Source organism: Berghia stephanieae, chromosome 1, assembly GCF_034508935.2.
Source record: "Berghia stephanieae isolate SIO BIC M18660-M18661 chromosome 1, UCSD_Bste_1.3, whole genome shotgun sequence".
Taxonomy (NCBI): Eukaryota; Metazoa; Mollusca; class Gastropoda; order Nudibranchia; family Aeolidiidae; genus Berghia; species Berghia stephanieae.
This window is the reverse complement of record NC_088360.1, coordinates 68,725,731-68,746,376: the sequence shown is the minus strand read 5'-3', so window position 1 is coordinate 68,746,376 and position 20,646 is coordinate 68,725,731. Positions and strand designations below refer to the sequence as shown.

The following is a 20,646-nucleotide window of genomic DNA, read 5'->3' as shown; positions in this document are numbered from 1 at the left end:
TTTTATACTCTCTTAATAGTCTTACCCTTCTCCACTGACTTTAGAAATACTGCCCTTTTCTTTCTGGAATATTCCCTGAAAAAAAATGTTATTTTCATTTTCAGTTAAGTCAGTATGAATTTTTTTGAAGAGTGATGTATGCTGGTTTTTTTTTTTAACGAAGATTTAATATATTTGAAATAATTTAAATTATTGTTATCAATTCAAGACTCAAAACTCATCAACCGAAATTGTTTTCACATTAGTACTTTATAGTCTAACACAATTACAAGGAAAACGTATGTTTGCACAGGATGCAATTGACTTTAGGGATACAAACAAGAGGGTTACAATGCTTTTGACCTGAACCAAATAGCATGAGCATTTAAAAGGCAGTTTACACTTGATGTTAAGACTGATTTTCTTTTTAAAAATTATATTTTAAGCAATGCTGCAGATATCATAAATTCACAAAAGATTTGGTGATTTGCAACGTACAATCTAAATGTCAATAGTAAACTAGACTTGCAGATTTTTAAAGTAGAAAAAATAGTCAAATTTGCTAATGTCAATAACTATTTTTATTGAATCTAAGCTCTGTGGTTTTAAAAGTTATGTCATTAAAATCCCTACAATTACAACCTGATACTCCCATTTTCCCTAATGGTGGATAAATGATTATGAGCCATTATCAATTCTCATAACACACCTCTGTTTCCAGACAAATGTCTACTATTTTTTTTTTGCCACAAAGACACAAACACACACACACACACACACACATATATATAATATATATATATATATATAATTATATATATATATATATATAATATATATATATATATATATATATATATAATAACAAAATGCATAATAACAAACATGAAACATTTTAAAAACTAAATCTATCATACTCAAATTCTCTGGAGATTTGTCCATTTATTTTATGTTTGATATTATATACTTGCAAATGCTTTTTCACAGGAAGTTTCGAATATAAAAAGTACCCCCATTGTTAAAATTTCCCTTGCAACGTTTACACATCGAGATTACAAACTTCAAAACCCTTTTATTTAGAATAAACTATTTTTTTTTTTACACAAAACAGTTACAATATAACTTTAAATTATCACATGAGGACATTTTGCAATTTGCAGACGTGTGACCACTTTAACATTTTGCTCCTCCCTTTGATGAAGTAATTTTGACAACATAAACAAGATGATATTTGGTTCATCGTCAGGTTTTGACATGTTAATTAATAACTGTCTCGAAAAACAAATAAAAGATAACGGGTGTTATTGAACAACGAAAACGAATTTTATGACACAACCAATCAGCATTACAAATCTTTTTAATTTCCCCTTTGGTAAATGTACAGTAAGGACCAATAGCTCATATGTATATACCATGAGTGGGTTTAAAATGGCACATGGCCTTGATTGATCAACTGTCTTTTTTTTGTTGTCTGCCCACAAAGGCTCTTGCAAAAGTGCTTAAATGCCACTGTATAGTTATGAGAAAGATTGTCACATGCATTAGACACGAAACAGATAAATAAAAACGGCACGCAGTCCCAGAATGCATAGGTTACTAGTGGTCATCACAGCAGCAGTTCAGCACTGGAATGGTCAGTGAATTTTGTAATGTGTCGAGTACTCCCTTGGTTTACAAACATTATCAAAGACCTATTTTGCCTAGACAAATATGTGACCCTCCGCCTCGTAACGGTATTAAGTCAGATTTTTCAATTTTGGGTTTTTGGTACCCAATCATAGCTTATTTTATGCTTTAAAAATTTGATACCAAATTTATACAATTCTGATTATTCATTGCCGAGATATGACCGTTTGAAGTAGGGAGAGTGTGAAAACCAAGTTTTGAGAAAATTGACTTTGAAGTGAGGCACCGTTTTTACGCACAGTCAAATCAATGGGCAAAGATAACTCCTTAGATACGGGCATCGAAAATTTGACGAGTATAGTGAAATTTGGCATGAGCTTAGATTATACATCTAATAATTTACATACAAATTTTTGAAACAATCCAATTATTACTTTTGTAGTTATTCATTATTATGTAAGATGTTCTTAAAACAAATAAAACACTGGGGAAAAAATGCCGACAATTGCTCACTTTTTCAAGAATTTTTTATATTTAAATAAAGAATCAATGAAATAAGAATTATTAATGTGAAATTTTTGTCTTATTTAATAGAGAAAATACGATTTCAAAATGCCAAAAGTTAAAGAAGGTTTTATAATTTGAAAGTACAGTTTTGAAACTACGTGAAGCCGGGTGGGCAGGGAAAGAATTATCAAGAAAGAGAATTAGAGAGGAAGAGATAGAATAAGAGAGTAAAATACACACACATACGCACGCACACACACACACACACACACACACACACACATGTGAGGGAGAGAGAGAGTGAGAGAAAGAAAGAAAGAGAGAGATATAGAGAAAAAGAGGAGCCAGAGGGGGAGGGGAGAGAGACTGCTTGTGCAATAAGAGGACGCGAGGGAAATAGAATAAAGATTGAAACCTGTATAAGTGTGTGTGTGTGTGTGTGTGTGTGTGTGTGAAAGAAACAAAAGGGAGATGGAGAGAGTGAGGTAGACATGAAGAGAGGGATGGAGGAGGAGCAAAGAATTGTAGGGATAGTTTAAAGAAAGCATTTTGTTACAAAGTAAGTCATATTCAATCAACTGGAAACATATTGACCAATGAGATTGCAATTAAAGAAATGGGCTGGTCAAATCAATCATTGCATTGTTTCCATTTTGAGTCAGATGACAGCTTGAGGAGGAGGGGTGGGGCTTATTGTGTAGTGACTTACGTGAAACATGTTATTGAATCTCTCAAGTTTTCCTTAGCGTTCCACCGCATTGTTTATTGTCTAAAAAGAACCCCCCCCCCTTTCTTTCAGTATACAAAGAAAGCACGACAAAACGAACATCCATCTCTTTCTCTCTCTCTCTCTCTCTGTTTGTCTCTCTCCCCTCTTCACCTATCTATCTATCTATCTATCAATCTACCTATCTATTTATCCATTAATAGGTTTGTCTTTCTGTCTGTTTATCTATCCATTTCATTTTTTAGTTACACGTATTTCCATCGGGAGTTCATTAGTTGTTGAAGGCTCTATTTATTATTCTGCTTTTGTACTTAAAATTAAATGTTTATCCTACAACAATCTCTGTAAGTGTAAGATTAGGCAACTGTTGTCCTATTAGTCTTAGCATGTCCTATGATTTCATGAATAAAAAAAAAGGGACAAAGGAGGACCCATAGAGAATAGTCTGTGGGAGGACCCTCACCTCGATCATTAACCAATGCAGCTAGACAAAGAAATAATAGCACGTGGTGTTTTTCAAAATGCACAAACACACACATATGTAACACACGCATGTTGACGTCATGAAGCATCCCCCGAGCATTATGGCCTACAGCCACAGCGCATGTGATGAGCGTTGATCAATCAGAATCATTCTGTATCTGTATCTGTATGGTTGGCGCTGAAGAAACCAATGGTCTGGTTGTATTTCAGCGGCGTCCTCATTGGGTGCGGGCCCATGTCAGTCGGGCCTTGAAATCGTTTAGGTGTGGTGCCATGATGACCAGTTCATCCAGCCCATTCCACTCCGAGATAGTTCTAATAAAGAAAGAATTTCTGTAGTTTTGTGTTCTTGTCTGTGGGATTTTGAAGCAGTTCGAATTGTTTGTGGCGTATCTGTCAATGGGGTTTTCGGTTATGTGGTTGGCGAAAGTGAGTGCTCGGATTTTACTTTTGTTTGGTCGTGGCATGAAAAAGAAGTCTGCCTTTTTTGATGGTATTTGATCTGTTATTATCTTGAACATGAATGACAGACGGGTTTCTTTTCTTCTTTGTTGGAGGCTGATGAGATTTCTTTCCTTTAACATTTTTGTCATGCATCCTGGGGTTCTGCTCTTATAGTTCCCAGTTATGAACTGGGCGCCTTGTCTCTGGACTCTCTCAAGTTTTTGAATATCCTCTTTCAGGTAGGGGTCCCAGGCAACTACTCCGTATTCCAATTGTGATCTCACAAGTTTCATTCACACATTCATTTGTAAGGTTGTCAGGGAAAAACCTAGACTTGTTTACAGTTTTTAAAGATAAAGACACACCCTTTGCTGTGATATCTTACATCTTATTGGTGGAGAAAAAGACTCGGTATTATTACTAAGCCTTGGAAAGGGTGGCTCTCTGAGAGAAAGTCAACTCTCGTTTTGAATGTGTCACTGAAAGTTGCATTTTTAAACTTGAAATTTATATAACTTATCTTCATTGTTTATGTTGAAATATTATGTTTTCATGTAGAAAAATGATTGTAGTTTCTGAAACAACCAAAAACTGAAATTTGATCATTTTGACCATTTCCACTTTAAAACCGGTTTTCTTCGTTTTCCAAATCCCGACTTAATACCACTTCGAATCGGAGGGTCACATATACATTGTCATCATCCTCAACACCATATCCTCCTCCTCATCTTGATCTCTCTATTATCCATTTCATGCTATAGAGATAAAATACAAATCCATGAGCCTTATGGTTCTGAAGCACAAAAAGCAACGTGGAACTCACTCTTTCAATCTCTCTCTCTCTCTCTTTACTCCCTGTTTCATATACAGCTTTCACCTCTTTTCAACATAATTTAGCAAACAAAATTATACCCCATTATTTGAATAAATGATAATCCTTTTATATGTCAAAACAATTTTTAGGCATCTCTGTCAGTCTACCAATGAATGGATAGCTGGGTGGGGTGCAATCAGGACCAGGCTAACATTACAGCATTTTTCCAAAGGCTTGAAAGAAACATTTACGGTCTGTTTTCATGCACGCACATTAGATCTTTTGCTTTCTAAAAAAGTTAAATGTGACAAAGACATCTATTGACCAAAAAAAAAAAAAAATCTAACAAAGAAAACAAAAACGGACTACACAATAAGGTATCGGAAATCAATGTATACTTTACCCAAACTTAGACTGAAGATCATTTGCTAAAGAGGTAACAGTGACTTGACCATCCTTACTTTGAATAATCTGTGGATTAAAATTATAGTGATCTCGGGTGAGTAGATGGGCACTGTTACTGTTCTGAATTCACAAAGGCAGCCACCAACACAACGGGTCTATACAATTTTGTGAGAAAATTTGCATGTGTCTTGACATCCAATTCTTGGACCAACAACGTTCCTAGGCTTACTCAGGAATCTGTATTCCATATTCTCTCTCTAATCTTCTTTTTTTTTTTTTTTGTAGCCGTGCATGCCATATAGCTAAAACTATGTTCTCCTTATCCCTCATAATAATAAAAAGAGGAAGTAAGAAAAGATGGGGCAGTGGAATGAATGGTCAAAAATTCCGGTCCAGGTTGTCTCCCCCCCCCCCCCCCTCCCTCCCGCAGTAGGCCTTTTTGAAGCCAATTTCTTATTTTACTTCAGTAAAGCCAAACACTAGAGAATAACTTTATCATGAGCTATCAGGGCATGTGTTGTGACCATTTTTAAAAACTCATGATACAATTGTCAAACTGTTAACTTTGTTCATTACAATTCGCATCCATCATGACTTTAAGAATACAACATTGCAATTACAAAATACTTTGAGAAACGTTTAAAAAGTTAGCAAAAGTTACACATCATTGATTTTTATTACAAGATCAGAAAGAACAGCAGATATATAATTATATTTACGATTTTGTCAATAGCAGGGATGCCACCAGGCAAATTAAAAAAAGCCTGAAAACTTGCGCGGACGAGATACAAATCAACGTCAAGGGCTTTGTAGGGATTTGAAAAATATCAAATTTGGAATATTGTTTCAGTACTTATTATTGCAATTGAGAGCAAATAACACACAAAAGAAAGGAGAGTTAACAGTTTTCAAATTGATAGAATAAGGTGCTGAAAACAAAATATAGACAAATTCATATCAATAGCTATCAGGGGTGAGAATGACTGGTCACATAAAAGGAGAAAATTTTTCATTGTGAAGATCATGACCCACCCATGCAACCATAACCTATAAATTTAAACTTCACACAAATTCACTGAGATGCGATCCAAAATTTGTCTCGCAGCAATTTCTGACACGACTCGGAGAATTTCAAAAGTTGAAAGTGTAATTACATTTGGTGGTTGTAGTAGGGATGATGATGTGGTGGTGGTTGTAGTAGTAGTGGTGGTAGGGATGATGTGGTAGTGATTATAGTAGTACTGGTCGTATGTATGATTGTGTGGTGGCGGTTGTAGTAGCTGTGGTAGGAATGATGATGTAGTGGTAGTTGCAGTAGTAGTGGTGGTAGGGATGATGTGGTGTTATTTGTAGTAGTAGTGGTGCTAGGGATGATGGTGTGGTGGTGGTTGTAGTAGTGGTAGTAGGGTTGATGATGTGGTGGTAGTTGTAGTAGTAGTAGTGGTGGTAAGGATGGTGTGGTGTTATTTGTAGTAGTAGTGGTGCTAGGGATGATGGTGTGGTGGTGGTTGTAATAGGAGTGGTGGTAGGGATGATGATGTGGTGGTGATTGTAGTAGTAGTAGTAGAAGTAGTGGTCTTAGAGATGATGATGTGATGGTGGTTGTAGTAGTAGTGGTGGTAGGGATGATGATGATGTGGTGGTGGTTGTAGTAGTGGTGGTCTTTTAGAGATAATTGTGTGGTGTGTGGTTGTAATAGTTGTGGTAGGAATGATGTGGTGTTATTTGTAGTAGTAGTGATGGTAGGGATGATGATGTGGTGGTGGTTGTAATAGTAGTGGTGGTAGAGATGATGTAGTGGTTTTGGTGAGTGTTTTTTATTCAGTGATAATAATAGCAATTTGTCAAAAAGGAGGATAATGTCTCAGTCTATCGGTCAAACGCAAGCAAAGTGTAAAAATAACAGGAACATAGTTTTGTATTGGTATTATGTAATATATTACTATTACTAGTATAAATCCATTCTTATCATTAAACATAAATTTACTTTTTGTAAACATTTAATGAATTGTCCTTTCCACATGTTAAAGGCCTACAATGTTATTCAAATAAAAGGCTAGAAAGTGTTGTTTTGTTTTGATTTTTACTTTATAAAGCAGGCTACAATATCTTTTATTTTTTACCGAAACCTAGTGGTAATTCAGCTTATAAATACAACCCAAGAATCTCACAAATTTAAAGCCATAGTCAAAAGGTAAAAAGAAAGAAGACTAAGCCAATCACCATTGCTTGATTATAGACTAATGTATTATCTCTGTATAACCAGATGATTTAATGGATGGTTGAGAAAGAAATAAAGAGAGAGAGAGAGAGAGAGAGAGAGAGAGAGAGAGAGAGAGAGAGAGAGAGAGAGGGGGGGGGGGGAGACTACCAGAATAATTTATGAATTGATCTTAGGAGTTCTATATCCAAAAAAAAAAAAAAAAAAAAAAAAAAAGAAGGAAAGGGAAATGGAAAGAAAGGCAAAGAGAGAGAGAGAGAGAGAGAGAGAGAGAGAGAGAGAGAGAGAGAGAGAGAGAGAGAGAGAGAGAGAGAGAGAGAGAGATGTCCCTCCCCTTCAACCATCAACTAGCGAATCAAAGAACACCACTGGTCTTCTGTATCAATTGTGACATCTGGTGCCATTCAGTCTGGCCCGACGTCATAATAACGGGACCGTCCAAACTTCACGAGACTATTGCACAGGTGTCAAAATATGACATAAGACATAGTTGTGATTTTGTGGTTTTGAGGGAAATGTTTGACACGGCAAATTCAGCGGAAAATTTCTGAGAAATTCTCAAAATCACTGTTTATCTATCAAAAAAAAATATTTTAAAGGAGGAAATGTGATGGGGATGGGCGGAGATAAACTACCATTTAGGTGCCCAAATATTCGACTGGCGGTGACAGCCCAAATTATTCACCTGGCGAAAAAGTTCCGGCTCAAATCTCGATCGCGATTTTTTTCTTCTTCTTTAAAAATTTTTTTTTTTTTGGAATAGTGACGACGGACAAAAACCGTAGGTTCCGGATTAAAACTGGCTGGTGGTATAAAAAAAACGGATTTCCGGCTAAAACCGGAAAAGTGGCATCCCTGCAATAGGCAACCTTAGAATTGTCTATAAAATACTGTATAGTAAGTAGCTTAAACAACGGAAGTGCATAGAAACGCCTCCATAATATTATTATTATAATAAGAAGTGGTTATTTGCAGTAGTACTGCAAATAGTGAGTCCACGGCGGAATCACTATTCACAGTAGTAGAAGCGCTCTCTTGTCATTGAAAATTAGTCGTTGTCCCCTCACTGAACACAACACTGTATTTTCTGTTCAAAATGGCGTGTTGTCAAATGGTTTGAAGTTGAATGAGAGCTAGTTTGAGAAGGAAAGAAGGAGGGATGATTGAAACATTTTGTGTGACTTAGAATTGAGATTTTTAACGGTTCAACTTTTCCTTCAAGTCTGAAACTTGACAAGATCGTGTTTTGTTTTGTTTTTGTTACCACAATCCAATCCATGAAAAGTTCCCCATCCACACCTCTCCAACTTGATCATTCATTCACATCTTAAAATCTAGCAGCTTATCTGTCAGATTACTTTAATGAGAAAGGTTCCGTCCCCGTTTATTGTATTATTTTCAGTTGGTTAAATATATAATATATTTTATAAAGTTCCAGAAATTTCCTCCCTCTTCTCACTCTCCGTTCTCTCTCTCTTCTCGTCCTCTCTACTCTCTCTCTCTCTCTTCTTAAACTCATATCTCAGTGCTCTGGCAAACAATAGAAGTTACCATCAATAAACTACCTCTACTACTATAGCCACCACCACATCATCATTATTACTACTACCACAGCAACCTTCACATCGTTATCAAAACTATAGCAACCATCACCACCTTTACATCATCATCCTCCTTCTCATCATCATCGCTACCACAGACACTACAACCACAACCATTACATCATCATCATTACTACCACTACCACAGCTACCATATCGTTATCAAAATTACAACAACCGCCACCATCATTACATTATCATCATTCATCACTACCACTAATACATCATCAACACCACCACTACAATCACAGCAACCACATCAACACCACCAACATAAATAATATTAATGTAGTTTATTTATTTTCTGCGCCCAATCCTCTATACAATAACGAAGTGGTTATTCAGAGTCGACTCTGGATAACTGTAGGCAGTTATTCAGAGTCGACTCTGGATAACTGTAGATGGTTATTCAGAGTCGACCCTGGATAACCATGTGTACAGATATTTAGAGCCGAGTAGCCTATCGAATTATCGAGTTGAGTTCTTGCGAGATTAGTTTCTTTCAATTTGATACCAGTTTACTACGGTTATTTTGTGACTTTGGCAATTTTAGTGCCAAATTCTTAAAACCTGGCGATTTTTCAACTTCAGTCCCTTATAAATAATAATCTTTAATCAATTGCAAAACATATTCCATCAACAAAGCAAATTTAAATTAGCTTATAAACAACCATTTCTTAAATCGATCAGCCGAACTTATTATCTCTCTATTACCAAATGATATCTATAAACGTAATATGAAGATAGAAGGGTGGCTGAGAGAGAGAGAGAGAGAGAGAGAGAGAGAGAGAGAGAGAGAGAGAGAGAGAGAGAGAGAGAGAGAGAGAGGTAATTAATTGATTTTTATTTTTTTTAAAATTGTTTTATAATTAGACACAAGTTGTAATGAATTCTATTAACAAATTCAGAACAATCAAACAAAAACAAAACAAAACTTAAAAAGGAAGAAAAAAAAAGACACGCTTATAAACCTTATAAAATCGTCAAATGAATGTATTATCTGTTACAGCTAAAAAGTACACAAATATTTACACCCATTTGCTCCATCCCCTTCCCTTTCGATCATCTTCTCATTCATGGCCACCATTGTCTTGTGCTGCCTTTGACATTTGGTGCAAGCGTGTCTAGACTCTCGTCATAAATAAAGGAGTGTCACCAAAATTCATGCAACTGAGCAGAGGTGTCAAAAAATGATAGAAGGCATATTATTGGGTTTTTTTCCCCTGAACTATCACTGAGCAGAAAATGTTTGACATGACAAAAAACAACGGAATATTTATGAACAAATCCTAAAATCCCAGAAATCCGCGGAAGATTATCATCACTGGTCCCCACTTTATTTTTTTTAATATTTCTTTTTTTTTTTTTTTGCAAAATCTCGACAATTTGCAAAAAATTGCAAATTTTGCGGCCGCAATGCAAATCACCGATGCAAAAAACTGCCATGACAGAAGAGACAAGAAAATACCAAAAAGTAAAACGATTTTTTTCCCGTAGGGTTAAACAGAGGTGGGAGAGAAGAAAAAAACCCAGAAAAACCATGTGGTTGGTAACTGGAAGTTCATCACTCATAACGGTCTACAGTTATTCATAGTCGACTCCCCGACTCTGAATAACTGTAGACAGTTATTCAGAGTCGACTCCCCGACTCTGAATAACTGTAGACAGTTATTCAGAGTCAACTGTCTACAGTTATTCAGAGTGGACTCCCCGACTCTGAATAACCGTAGACAGTTATTCAGAGTCGACTCTGAATAACCGTAGACAGTTATTCAGAGTCGACTCTGAATAACCGCAGCCATACAATAAAGCTCTAGCCTTGAAGGCTAACTACCACTGGAAATAACTTAAATGAATGATATCTACTGGTTGCAGCTGCGAATAAGGAAAACGATCGCTATCTACTATTCGCAGTACTTCTGCTTGGTTACCGTGTACGTAGACACTGCCTTCCTCGAATAGTGATTTCCTCTATTCGCAGTACTTCTGCGAATAGAGGAAATCACTATTCGAGGAAGGCAGTGTCTACGTACACGGTAACCAAGCATTCATCTAGCCTCAAGATCTACGTAAACGGTAGCTCTGGTAACTTGTTTGCTGCTACAATACAAGCAAAGGATGGACCTCGCTCTGTATATGTGTGTGTGTGTGTGTGTGTGTGTGCGAGATATTTTAAAAAATCAAACAATACAATTTAACCCTTTAAAGGCAAGATCCAAGGCAACCGTGTATAAATGTTACCGTGAACGTAGATCCTGAGGCTAGGTGCCCAGTTAGTAACGAAAATAAATATATCAAAATATCTGTGATATTCCTCTTTATAATTAATTATAACGAAGTTATAGTTATACATCTTTAATTTCCTGAGGCTAGGTGCCCAGTTAGTAACGAAAATAATTATATCAAAATATCTGTGATATTCCTCTTTATAATTAATTATAACGAAGTTATAGTTATACATCTTTAATTGAACCCCCCTAAAACGGCAATTTCCAGTCATAACTATCTTATGGACGAGTTGGGTCACAATTTGACTCCCACTGCTGCTGCTCACTAAACTAGATAGACTAATAAATTTATCATGTAGATTAGATAAGTAGCCGTAGACAGACTATCTATCATTCACAGTTACAGTAGATAGCTACTTACTGCGAATAGAGATGGTCGTATAATAAATAATAGGCCTAATAGATAAATTAAATAACAAAGCAAAGCCAGTGTTAGGAACTTGCAGAAAAACAGCCCAAGAATTACAATTACAAGTATCTATCTAGTTAGTGGTCCAATTCTTCTTTTGACCCCTTTTACTTCTACCAATCGCCGCACACTTCGTTTCACGTGAGGTTGCTCACCTGTTTCAAACGAGGAATAAGTTTTGGGTCCAAAAAATAATTTGAATTAGGCATTTATATGCTTTTTAGAACAGTATCAAATCACAATATAATATTAATATTATATTACGGTTTGATTGAGGAACAATAACAAGGTAAGAGAACCAAGGTAGAACCAACACGTTTCTTTACGAATGTCTGTTTATGTTTTTACTTTCATTTTCAGTTTATTTTAGCATTACTTCCCCTTTCCTTTGTTGTTTGTTTTGTAGTGCTGGGTCGAGTTTGAAACGATCAAATCGAGCGGGTTTTCGATCGAGTCCTCTAAAATCGAGTCGGTTTCGGGCGGGTTTCGAGTCAGTGACGTCATCGAGCAGTGATTCGTTTGAAAAAAAAAAACACGAGCAACTCGTTTGCCACAGGAAACTTCACATACCCCTCCCTCTCTTATGTCTGTGGCTGGCTTGACTGCAGCTGGTTATGATGGGGGCTGCCAGATGGCCAAGTTCAAATTTGGTTACTAAGAAACGCTTTTCTATTATTATTCATTTTTAAAAAAAATCTTTTATTTAAAAAAAAATGAAAAGATAAGTTTATCCAACTGTAGTCGATTGTTTTGTTAATCAAAACAAATGAGTTTTTCAAGGGAGTCAGAATGCTTGTGGTGTTGGGCTATTTGGGGTCTATTTGACTACTTGGGCAAGAAGAAATCTGGCTGTCTGGCAGCCTTGATTATGATCGTTCGTCGCATCACACACACATACACACACACACACACACACACACACACACACACACGCCATCAAACAGTTGTTGATGGTGAAGGGTTGAGACCCCCCCCCCCCCCCCCTCCCACCACCATCATCCCGCTGTCACCTTAACATTTCATATTTATGTCGCGCCAAAAGTTGTCGGCCGCCCCCACCTCCCATAATTTGTCACTGGTCGTCATCGCCTCTTGTGTGTGCGGGAAAGGTCGTGCCTTTCATTTCATTATTTGAAAAATAAATGAACAAGAATGGTGTGTTTTTATTAGGTAGGTAGATAATAATAATATTTAGCAGGTTCCACACCCAGACACACACGGATTGCCCGGACACGATGATAACGATGCCGACGACAATGGATGACGATGATGATGATGATGATGATGATTATCGTGTTTCTGTTTAAAAAATGAAATACTTTAGCAGGTTCCACCCCCACCCCCCACACGGATAGACCGGACCCGAAGATGATGATTGTGGTTTTGCTGGCTGTTACGGCTGTGATGAGGATGATGATAATGATGATGATGATGATGATGACGATGGCGCAGATGGTGATTATTTGTTCGGTCGCTCAGTGGTACGGTGTCTCTTGTCACAAAATCAAGCCTTGTCAATGGCCGGATGAGTGACAGTGATTGTTGAAAATTGTGATCCAGACGTTAAGTCCGTGTGTCAGGCACTTGACTCAGGTGTGAATGTATTCTTATCTTATAAGCAATGACGGGTATTGTAAAGAGCTTTAATACAAAAAGACTCCAAACAGCGATCGGTACCTACTGTACGAAATGGATGTATGGTCGATATGGCGTGCCGGAGGAATAAATTAAATAAAATATTGTGAAGTTCATTGAGCATGGTAAATCCTTGGAAATGCGCTTTGAACTAATACACCTGCTAGACAACTCCGATTCCAATATAAACGACTGATTAATATTCCCATATATAAACTATAGTTAGCTGAAAATCTTTCTTTGTCGGGACTCCAAAAGTATGGAACGAATTAGACAAAGAAATCAAAGGGTCTTTTAGGAGCACTGATTGATTTTAGATTGATTATTACATTGAAATGTGTTGATATTTATTTTATCCATTATTATTAGGGTGGTGGTGGTGGTGGTGATGATGATGATCCCGCTGATATGATGGTGATGATAAATAAATTAAACATAATTCCCTTTATTCATCCCATAGGGGAGATTCGTCTTTCGGGTCTATTCTAAGGGAAGACTGGAATAACCCAAGCGATAGCCGCAGTGCAGCGCCGCAAATTTAGTTAGGGCAAGGTGACTTGCTCAAGACCACTCAGCGGCGGGTGATCGAACTCGGTACCTTTCGGGTGCCAACCAAAGACCGTACCGCTGCCCCTGATGATGATGATGATGATGATGATGATGATGATGATGATGATGATGATGATGATGATGATGATGATGATGATGATGGGAACTAACAAAGAATACACAGGCATCTAAAATTGAAACATTCCATATTCAAAGCTAATGTTTTACTTAAAAAAATTGAGCTTTACAATATCCACTAAATGTGATCAAAGCGCTTTGTAAAGGGTCCCCGGTCAACAGCAACATTTAATATGTAGGACGGGACATGCCGCCTGTTAGGCGATATTACAATTTTTCAGACAAAGACAACGCTGTTAACGGCCAGGTACTCATTTTACACCTGAGTACGGTGAGAGAATGTGAGTAAAGAGCCTTGTCCAAAGACTCAACTATGCACCGAGCGCGAGGCTCGAACCCAGGACTTTCCGATCCCAAAGCGGGTGTCATACCACTAGACCATTATAATGCACGAGAGCCATGGTCGACTAGAGTACTACCTATAGTTACGTCATGACTAGACCACATAGCCGCACTACTGTAGGAGTGTTCATTGATAGAGGGATGCGTGTGTGTCATAGAAATAGCCTTAGTGTGTGCGTGTGTGTGTGTGTGTATGTGTGTGTGTGTGTGTGATAGTCAAACTTTAGTAGGTTTAATGAAGTCTTGTCACACACGCGTGATACACCTATACGAATTTCCCTGCCACTGCCACCCAGACACACTAACATCTGACAAGGAGTGAGGGCTGTGGAAGAACCACAGACTACCGTGTGCAAACATTGGCGATTGGTATCGGATGGCAAACTGTGATCGTTTGAATTTGAAATGATTCGAAACACTCCTCCGCTCGCTCGAATCCTGATCGTCTCAAGCTCGTCTCACGTGTCAAGATCGTCTCAAGCTCACAACCCGCTTGATCGTTTTAACGATCGAGTGATCGTTTTACTAACTCGCTCTTCCGGCATTGAGATCGAGCACTGACTCGTGGCTTGGCGCTCGGTCGTCGATCGAGTAAAAGCGATCAAATAACCCAACACTATTGTTTTGCTTTGATATGATTTGCTACACTCTGACACGTCCTAGGGTTTTTGTTATGCCAGCAACCCTGGCCTAAATTATCAATTGGACAGTAAGCTATTTTTGTCATACGTGCCATAACGGCATGCGATTATCTACAGATGCCTTTTTAATTTTTAAAACGTCGCACTTAGGTCTAGTTGTCGATCTGTTAGACTAAGACTAAGACTAAGTTAGAGCGATATCTCTAGATCCATCTAGTTCTAGTGTTACTGTTACCTGCTAGTAGATAGTTAGATAGCTAGCTAGGTAGGTATCGTATCGCTCAGACTCAGAAAATGTCGCACTGATCACTGATCGCATTGACTTTGTTGTGACATAATACCTAATGATAAACATGGTTAAAGTGTGCTGATAAAAATGATAATGACTAATTCATGAAAGAAAAAAACGAAGAAAATTAAAGAAAAATAGTAAGAAGAAGAAGAACAATAAAAATACAAGTTTATACTTTTATATATGGCTGCCTCTATTCTCACCCCCGGGATGAGAATAGAAAAGCGATCGAGCTCTCACCCCCGGGATGAGAATAGAGGTAGTTGCCCCTTCTCGCTATTCTCACCCCTGTAACCAACAGGTAGGGAGGGTAGCCTAGCCTAGCCGCCGTCCCTTCTCGCTATTCTCACCCCTGTTAACCAACAGGTAGGGAGGGTAGCCTAGCCTAGCCGCCGTCCCTTCTCACTATTCTCATCCCTGTGTAAGGTCAGCTTAGCACCCCCCCCCCTCTTCCTCACTACTCTCACCTGATCATCATCATCTCTCTCGTGACTACTTTTAGTGGTACTGGACGTAAGGAGGGTGAACATGCAGCCCCGCCCCTTCTCGCTATTCTCATCCCTGTGTAGGGTCAGCTTAGCACCCCCCCCCCCCCATCCTCTCGCTATTCTTATCCCTGTTAACCAACAGCCGCCGTCCTTTCTCGCTATTCTCATCCCTGTGTAGGGTCAGCTTAGCACACACCCCCCCCCCTTCCTCACTATTCTCATCCCTGTGTAAGGTCAGCTTAGCACCCCCCCCCCCCTTCCTCACTACTCTCACCTGATCATCATCATCTCTCTCGTGACTACTTTTAGTGGTACTGGACGTAAGGAGGGTGAACATGCAGCCCCGCCCCTTCTCGCTATTCTCATCCCTGTGTAGGGTCAGCTTAGCACCCCCCCCCCCCCCCCCCATCCTCTCGCTATTCTCATCCCTGATAACCAACAGGTAGGGAGGGTAGCCTAGCCTAGCCGCCGTCCCTTCTCGCTATTCTCATCCCTGTGTAGGGTCAGCTTAGCACACACCCCCCCCCACCCCCCCTTCCTCACTACTCTCATCTGATCATCATCATCTCTCTCGTTACTACTTTTAGTGGTACTGGACGTAAGGAGGGTGAACATGCAGCCCCGCCCCTTCTCGCTACTCTCATCCCTGTGTAGGGTCAGCTTAGCACCCCCCCCCCCCCCCCCCCCATCCTCTAGCTATTCTCATCCCTGTTAACCAACAGGTAGGGAGGGTAGCCTAGCCCCCGTCCCTTCTCGCTATTCTCATCCCTATTAACCAACAGGTAGGGAGGGTAGCCTCGCCTAGCCGCCGTCGCTTCTCGCTATTCTCATCCCTGTGTAGGGTCAGCTTAGCACCCCCCCACCCCCACCCCCTTCCTCACTACTCTCATCTGATCATCATCATCTCTCTCGTTACTACTTTTAGTGGCACTGGACGTAACGAGGGTGAACATGCAGCCCCACCCCTTCTCGCTATTCTCATCCCTGTGTAGGGTCAGCTTAGCACCCCCCCCCCCCCCCCTTTCCTCACTACTCTCACCTGATCATCAAATCTCTCGTGGTACTGGACGTAAGGAGGGTGAACATATATGTCGTGCATTTAAAATGTAGACTGGCTGGCTTGAGATATGGGAATCATTGTTGGAAATCTGTCTACGGGATTCCTCTCTCTCTCTCTCTCTCTCTCTCTCCTCTCTCTCTCTCTCTCTCTCTCTCTCTCTCTCTCTCTCTCTCTCTCTCTCATCTCTCTCTTCTCTCTCTTCTCTCTCTCTCTCTCTCTCTCTCTCTCTCTTTCTCTCTCTCTCTCTCTCTCTCTCTCTCTCTCTCTTTAAGCGAACTGGATTCGCCCAATTGGAATTGGACTTTTCCTTTTATGGGCATATTATTATTTTGTGTTGACTTCGCTGTCTCAATTTCTCCCTACGTTAGGTATTTTAACTTGCTTATATTTTCTCGCTCTCTCCCTCCCCCTACCCCAAACTTTATTTCTCTACATCTTTTATATTGTTTGTATTTCCTTTCTCTCGTCCACTCAATATTTCATATCTCTCTCGCCCTCTCCCCATCCCCCCTCTTTCTCTATTTTAATTTGTTGGTATTTTCTTCTTCTCTTTCTCCTCCACTTTCTATTTCGTCTCTTCCCCCCCCCCCCTTCTCTTTCTTTCTCTCCCCTGTCTCAATTTATATCTGGCTGTTGGTTAGGTAATAGAGTAATATGGGACGAGAATAGCGAGAAGGGGTGGCAGCTAGGCTAACCACCCTCCTACATGTTGGTTAACAGGGGTGAGAATAGCGAGAAGTGGCGAGGACCTCTACTCTCATCCCGGGGGTGAGAGCTCGATCGATTTTATATTCTCATCCCGGGGGTGAGAATAGTCACTCCGTTTTATATATATATATATATATATATATATAAATTATAAAAACAAAAACTATGAAATAATAGTGCTCAACTTTAGGATAAAAGGAGCTATTTATAAACATTTGAAAGATAATTAAGATTGTTTGACTTCTACAACGTTGTTATCGAGCGTTGCTCTCATTATACAAGTATGAGAGGAACGCTCGATAACAACGTTGTAGAAGTCAAACTATCTTAATTATATTTCAAATGTTTATAAATAGCTCCTTTTATACTAAAGTTGAGCACTATTTCATGGTTTTTGTTTTATAATTTATATATATATATATATATATATATATATATATATATATATATATATATATAATAATAGTACATACTAGTAAAAAGCCCGCAATTTCGCGGGGAAAGAACTGTTTTCATTCGATACTGTACTCATCATCATTTAATGAGGGCAGATTGGTAAACAACGTTGTCTGTGTAATTTGGTATATCTTCGGTTGATTTTTCTGTGTGGCCTAATAATATATTTAATAATATATTCCCTCAACTAACCCCGAGAAAATTAAACCTAGTACCTTTAATTAACCCTAATAGGAAAAACAAACACTCTAGCACTTTAATAAGACTTATGACTAACCCTCATAGGAAAATAAAATCATCCGATCTCGAGCTAACCCTAATAGAAAAAATGATGACAAATTGAATAAATAAACGCCTAACAAAAGATCAAAGGTGAAAATACAAATTTAAAGAATACTGGGGATGTAGGAGCTTTCGGAATGTCTCCCCTTTACTTAACTTATGGAAAAACAAACTCCTTAGCACCTTTAATAAGACTTATGACTAACCTCTCGAGCTAACCCTAATAGAAAAAAACAACTCTCGGACTGCTTTGCACTACCTTTCAATACTTAACAAATCAAAATGGCGGCCGAAAATCAAAACAATGGTCAAATTAGGAAATTTTAAACTTTCACAAATCTATCAAGGTTTGTTCTAGAGTTTTTAAAATACTTCTATATAATGACAAATTGAATAAATAAATGCCTGACAAAATATCAATGGTGAAAATACAAATTTAAAGAATACTGGGGATGTAGGAGCTTTCGGAATGTTTCCCCTTTACTTAACTTATGGAAAAACAAACATCCTAGCACCTTTACTAAGACTTATGACAAACCCTAATAGAAAAAAAATCCTTCGATCTCGAGCTAACCCTAATAGTAAAAAAAGAATCAAAATGGCGACTGAAATACCCTCATGTGATCAAGTGAATAATATCACTATGAATGCCACGATTTGCTGAAAAATGCCAACACCCACACACACATGTATACACCACACTCAACACACACACACAAATACACACACACACGCACACACACACAAACATACACGCAATTAGAACATACTACTACATAACAACACTGATCACCGCTACATCAACAACACAACGGAAGTAATAATAATACTTGATGTCATAAATAGATGACGCAAATTGGCAACTTTTTACAGTGTCAAAATTAGTTGATTTTGAGAGTCAAGTGTCGTCGGTAGATATATTTTATGATATCTGTTTGACTCAACGAACTTTCAAACTGACTTTTAATTATAAAAGGAAATCAAGTTATCTGTTTATCTATCTGTAAAAAATACATTTCTAATTTTCAAATCTTTCAGTAGAGTTGTGCGCCATATCAATTTTTTTATTGACTCAAATAAGCACAATGTTCTCCACAATGCTATATTTTTTAAAGAAAGGATATATATATATATATATATATATATATATATATATATATATATATATATATATATATAGAGAAAAGAGAAGAGAGATAAGAGAAGAGGAGAGAGAGAGAGAGAGAGAGAGAGAGAGAGAGAGAGAGAGAGAGAGAGAGAGAGAGAAATGCATCTTTCTCAGTAATTGAGCTGAGCTTTTAAAAAGGAAAGCACAAATAAGCCCTCGTTTAGAAACAGAAGGTACAGTCCACTCCGGATAATCGCAACACCCTGGGATCAGCGAAAATGTTGCGATTTACCGAAGTTGCAATTAACGGAAGTTGATTTTTCTGTCTGCAAATTGCAACATTTTACACAAATATGTTAAACTCAAGTCAGAAGTTGTAAACATTGTTCTGAGTCCACCACAGACTGAGCAATTTGATTAGAATAAAAAAAAAACATATGCCAGACCTGTATAGATTTTGACAAGCAAAAACAGCTTTGAGGCAAGCCGACATCTTAAGATTGGATTCGCTTTCACTTTTTGTTCTCACCATTTGTAACTGTCCAAGAGATTAGCTGTGATGAGAGACAATAAGCTCTCACCAAACACGTTGATCACAACGCACAGTTGTCAATTTCAAAGCAAAGGATATTGCTCAGTCTCTCCTCACAACTATCATCATCTACCTGGTGTCTAAACCATGCCCAGCCCACTCACCTCATATCTAATGGCCACAAATGACCGCACAAACCCGAACTGCAAAGCCTGGCCTATTTTGTCTTTAATAGGGTGGTGACATACTAATGTAGTATTAAACCCCACCCACTCTTGAGTCTTCAACTTGTTACGATTTCACTCATGATGAAATCTAATCGTGAGATTTTGTTTGATCGATTCCTTAAATTTGCCTCATCTAGATGTTGAAAATTTGTTGCGATTAACCGAAGTTTGTTGTAATTAACCAGTGACTTTCATATAGAATTAATTCCATTTCTTGGAAAATGTTGCGATTAACTGAAAGTTGCAATTAACCGAGTTGCGATTATCCGGAGTGGACTGTACTATATATTCAGAGAGAAAACACCACAACAAAATAAACAAATAATATTTTTTTTTAAAGAGAGAAATTAACCACAGCAAAATAATTAAATCAAATATATAAAAATCAAACGAGAATCTGAGGTTTAAAAAATTCATTTAATTTTTAAAATCTCATTCAGAAGCAGCACCAAAAAAAAGAAGGTGGGGGAGGGAGAGAGAGATTAACAGAATTAGACAGAAATCTAAAAAGTTGCAGACTTTGGCCCACATAGCTGTTGGATCTAGTTTTGTGCAAGTGTATTAATAAATTCCTTCAACACCATAAAGAACTATTTCACAATTTCATAGACTTCCAGAATACATTTGACAGGGTATGGCATTTTTTTTTTTTTTTAATGATTGCCAAAAGCTAAGTAGGAAAAT

At 38.1% G+C, this 20,646-nt stretch overlaps 2 protein-coding genes across 5 annotated transcripts in view; one reads left to right on the top strand and one right to left on the bottom strand.

Annotated features, from left to right (window-relative positions):
• LOC144980276 (nuclear valosin-containing protein-like) overlaps window positions 1-11,867 on the bottom strand; it is a 46,244-nt gene extending 34,377 nt beyond the window's left edge. Inside the window, exons 1-3 of one of the 2 annotated variants that reach the window (XM_078927913.1) lie at window positions 11,660-11,867; window positions 4,984-5,051; window positions 26-75 (exon numbers count right to left, since the gene is read on the bottom strand). In XM_078927913.1, the coding sequence (XP_078784039.1) occupies window positions 26-75; window positions 4,984-5,051; window positions 11,660-11,713 (172 nt within the window). In that variant the 5' untranslated portion in view covers window positions 11,714-11,867. Of the gene's footprint in view, window positions 1-25; window positions 76-4,983; window positions 5,052-11,456; window positions 11,610-11,659 lie in introns of those variants that run through there. The other variant, XM_078927921.1, reaches the window with a different exon arrangement.
• Window positions 11,868-14,771: 2,904 nt separating this feature from the next.
• The window catches only part of LOC144980260 (GDP-D-glucose phosphorylase 1-like), a 52,403-nt gene continuing 46,528 nt past the window's right edge, over window positions 14,772-20,646 (top strand). The window contains exon 1 of one of the 3 annotated variants that reach the window (XM_078927892.1): window positions 14,772-14,877. The gene's annotated coding sequence lies outside the window, so the exon portion shown is untranslated. Of the gene's footprint in view, window positions 14,878-15,092; window positions 15,239-20,646 lie in introns of those variants that run through there. The other 2 variants (XR_013646850.1, XM_078927898.1) reach the window with 2 other exon arrangements.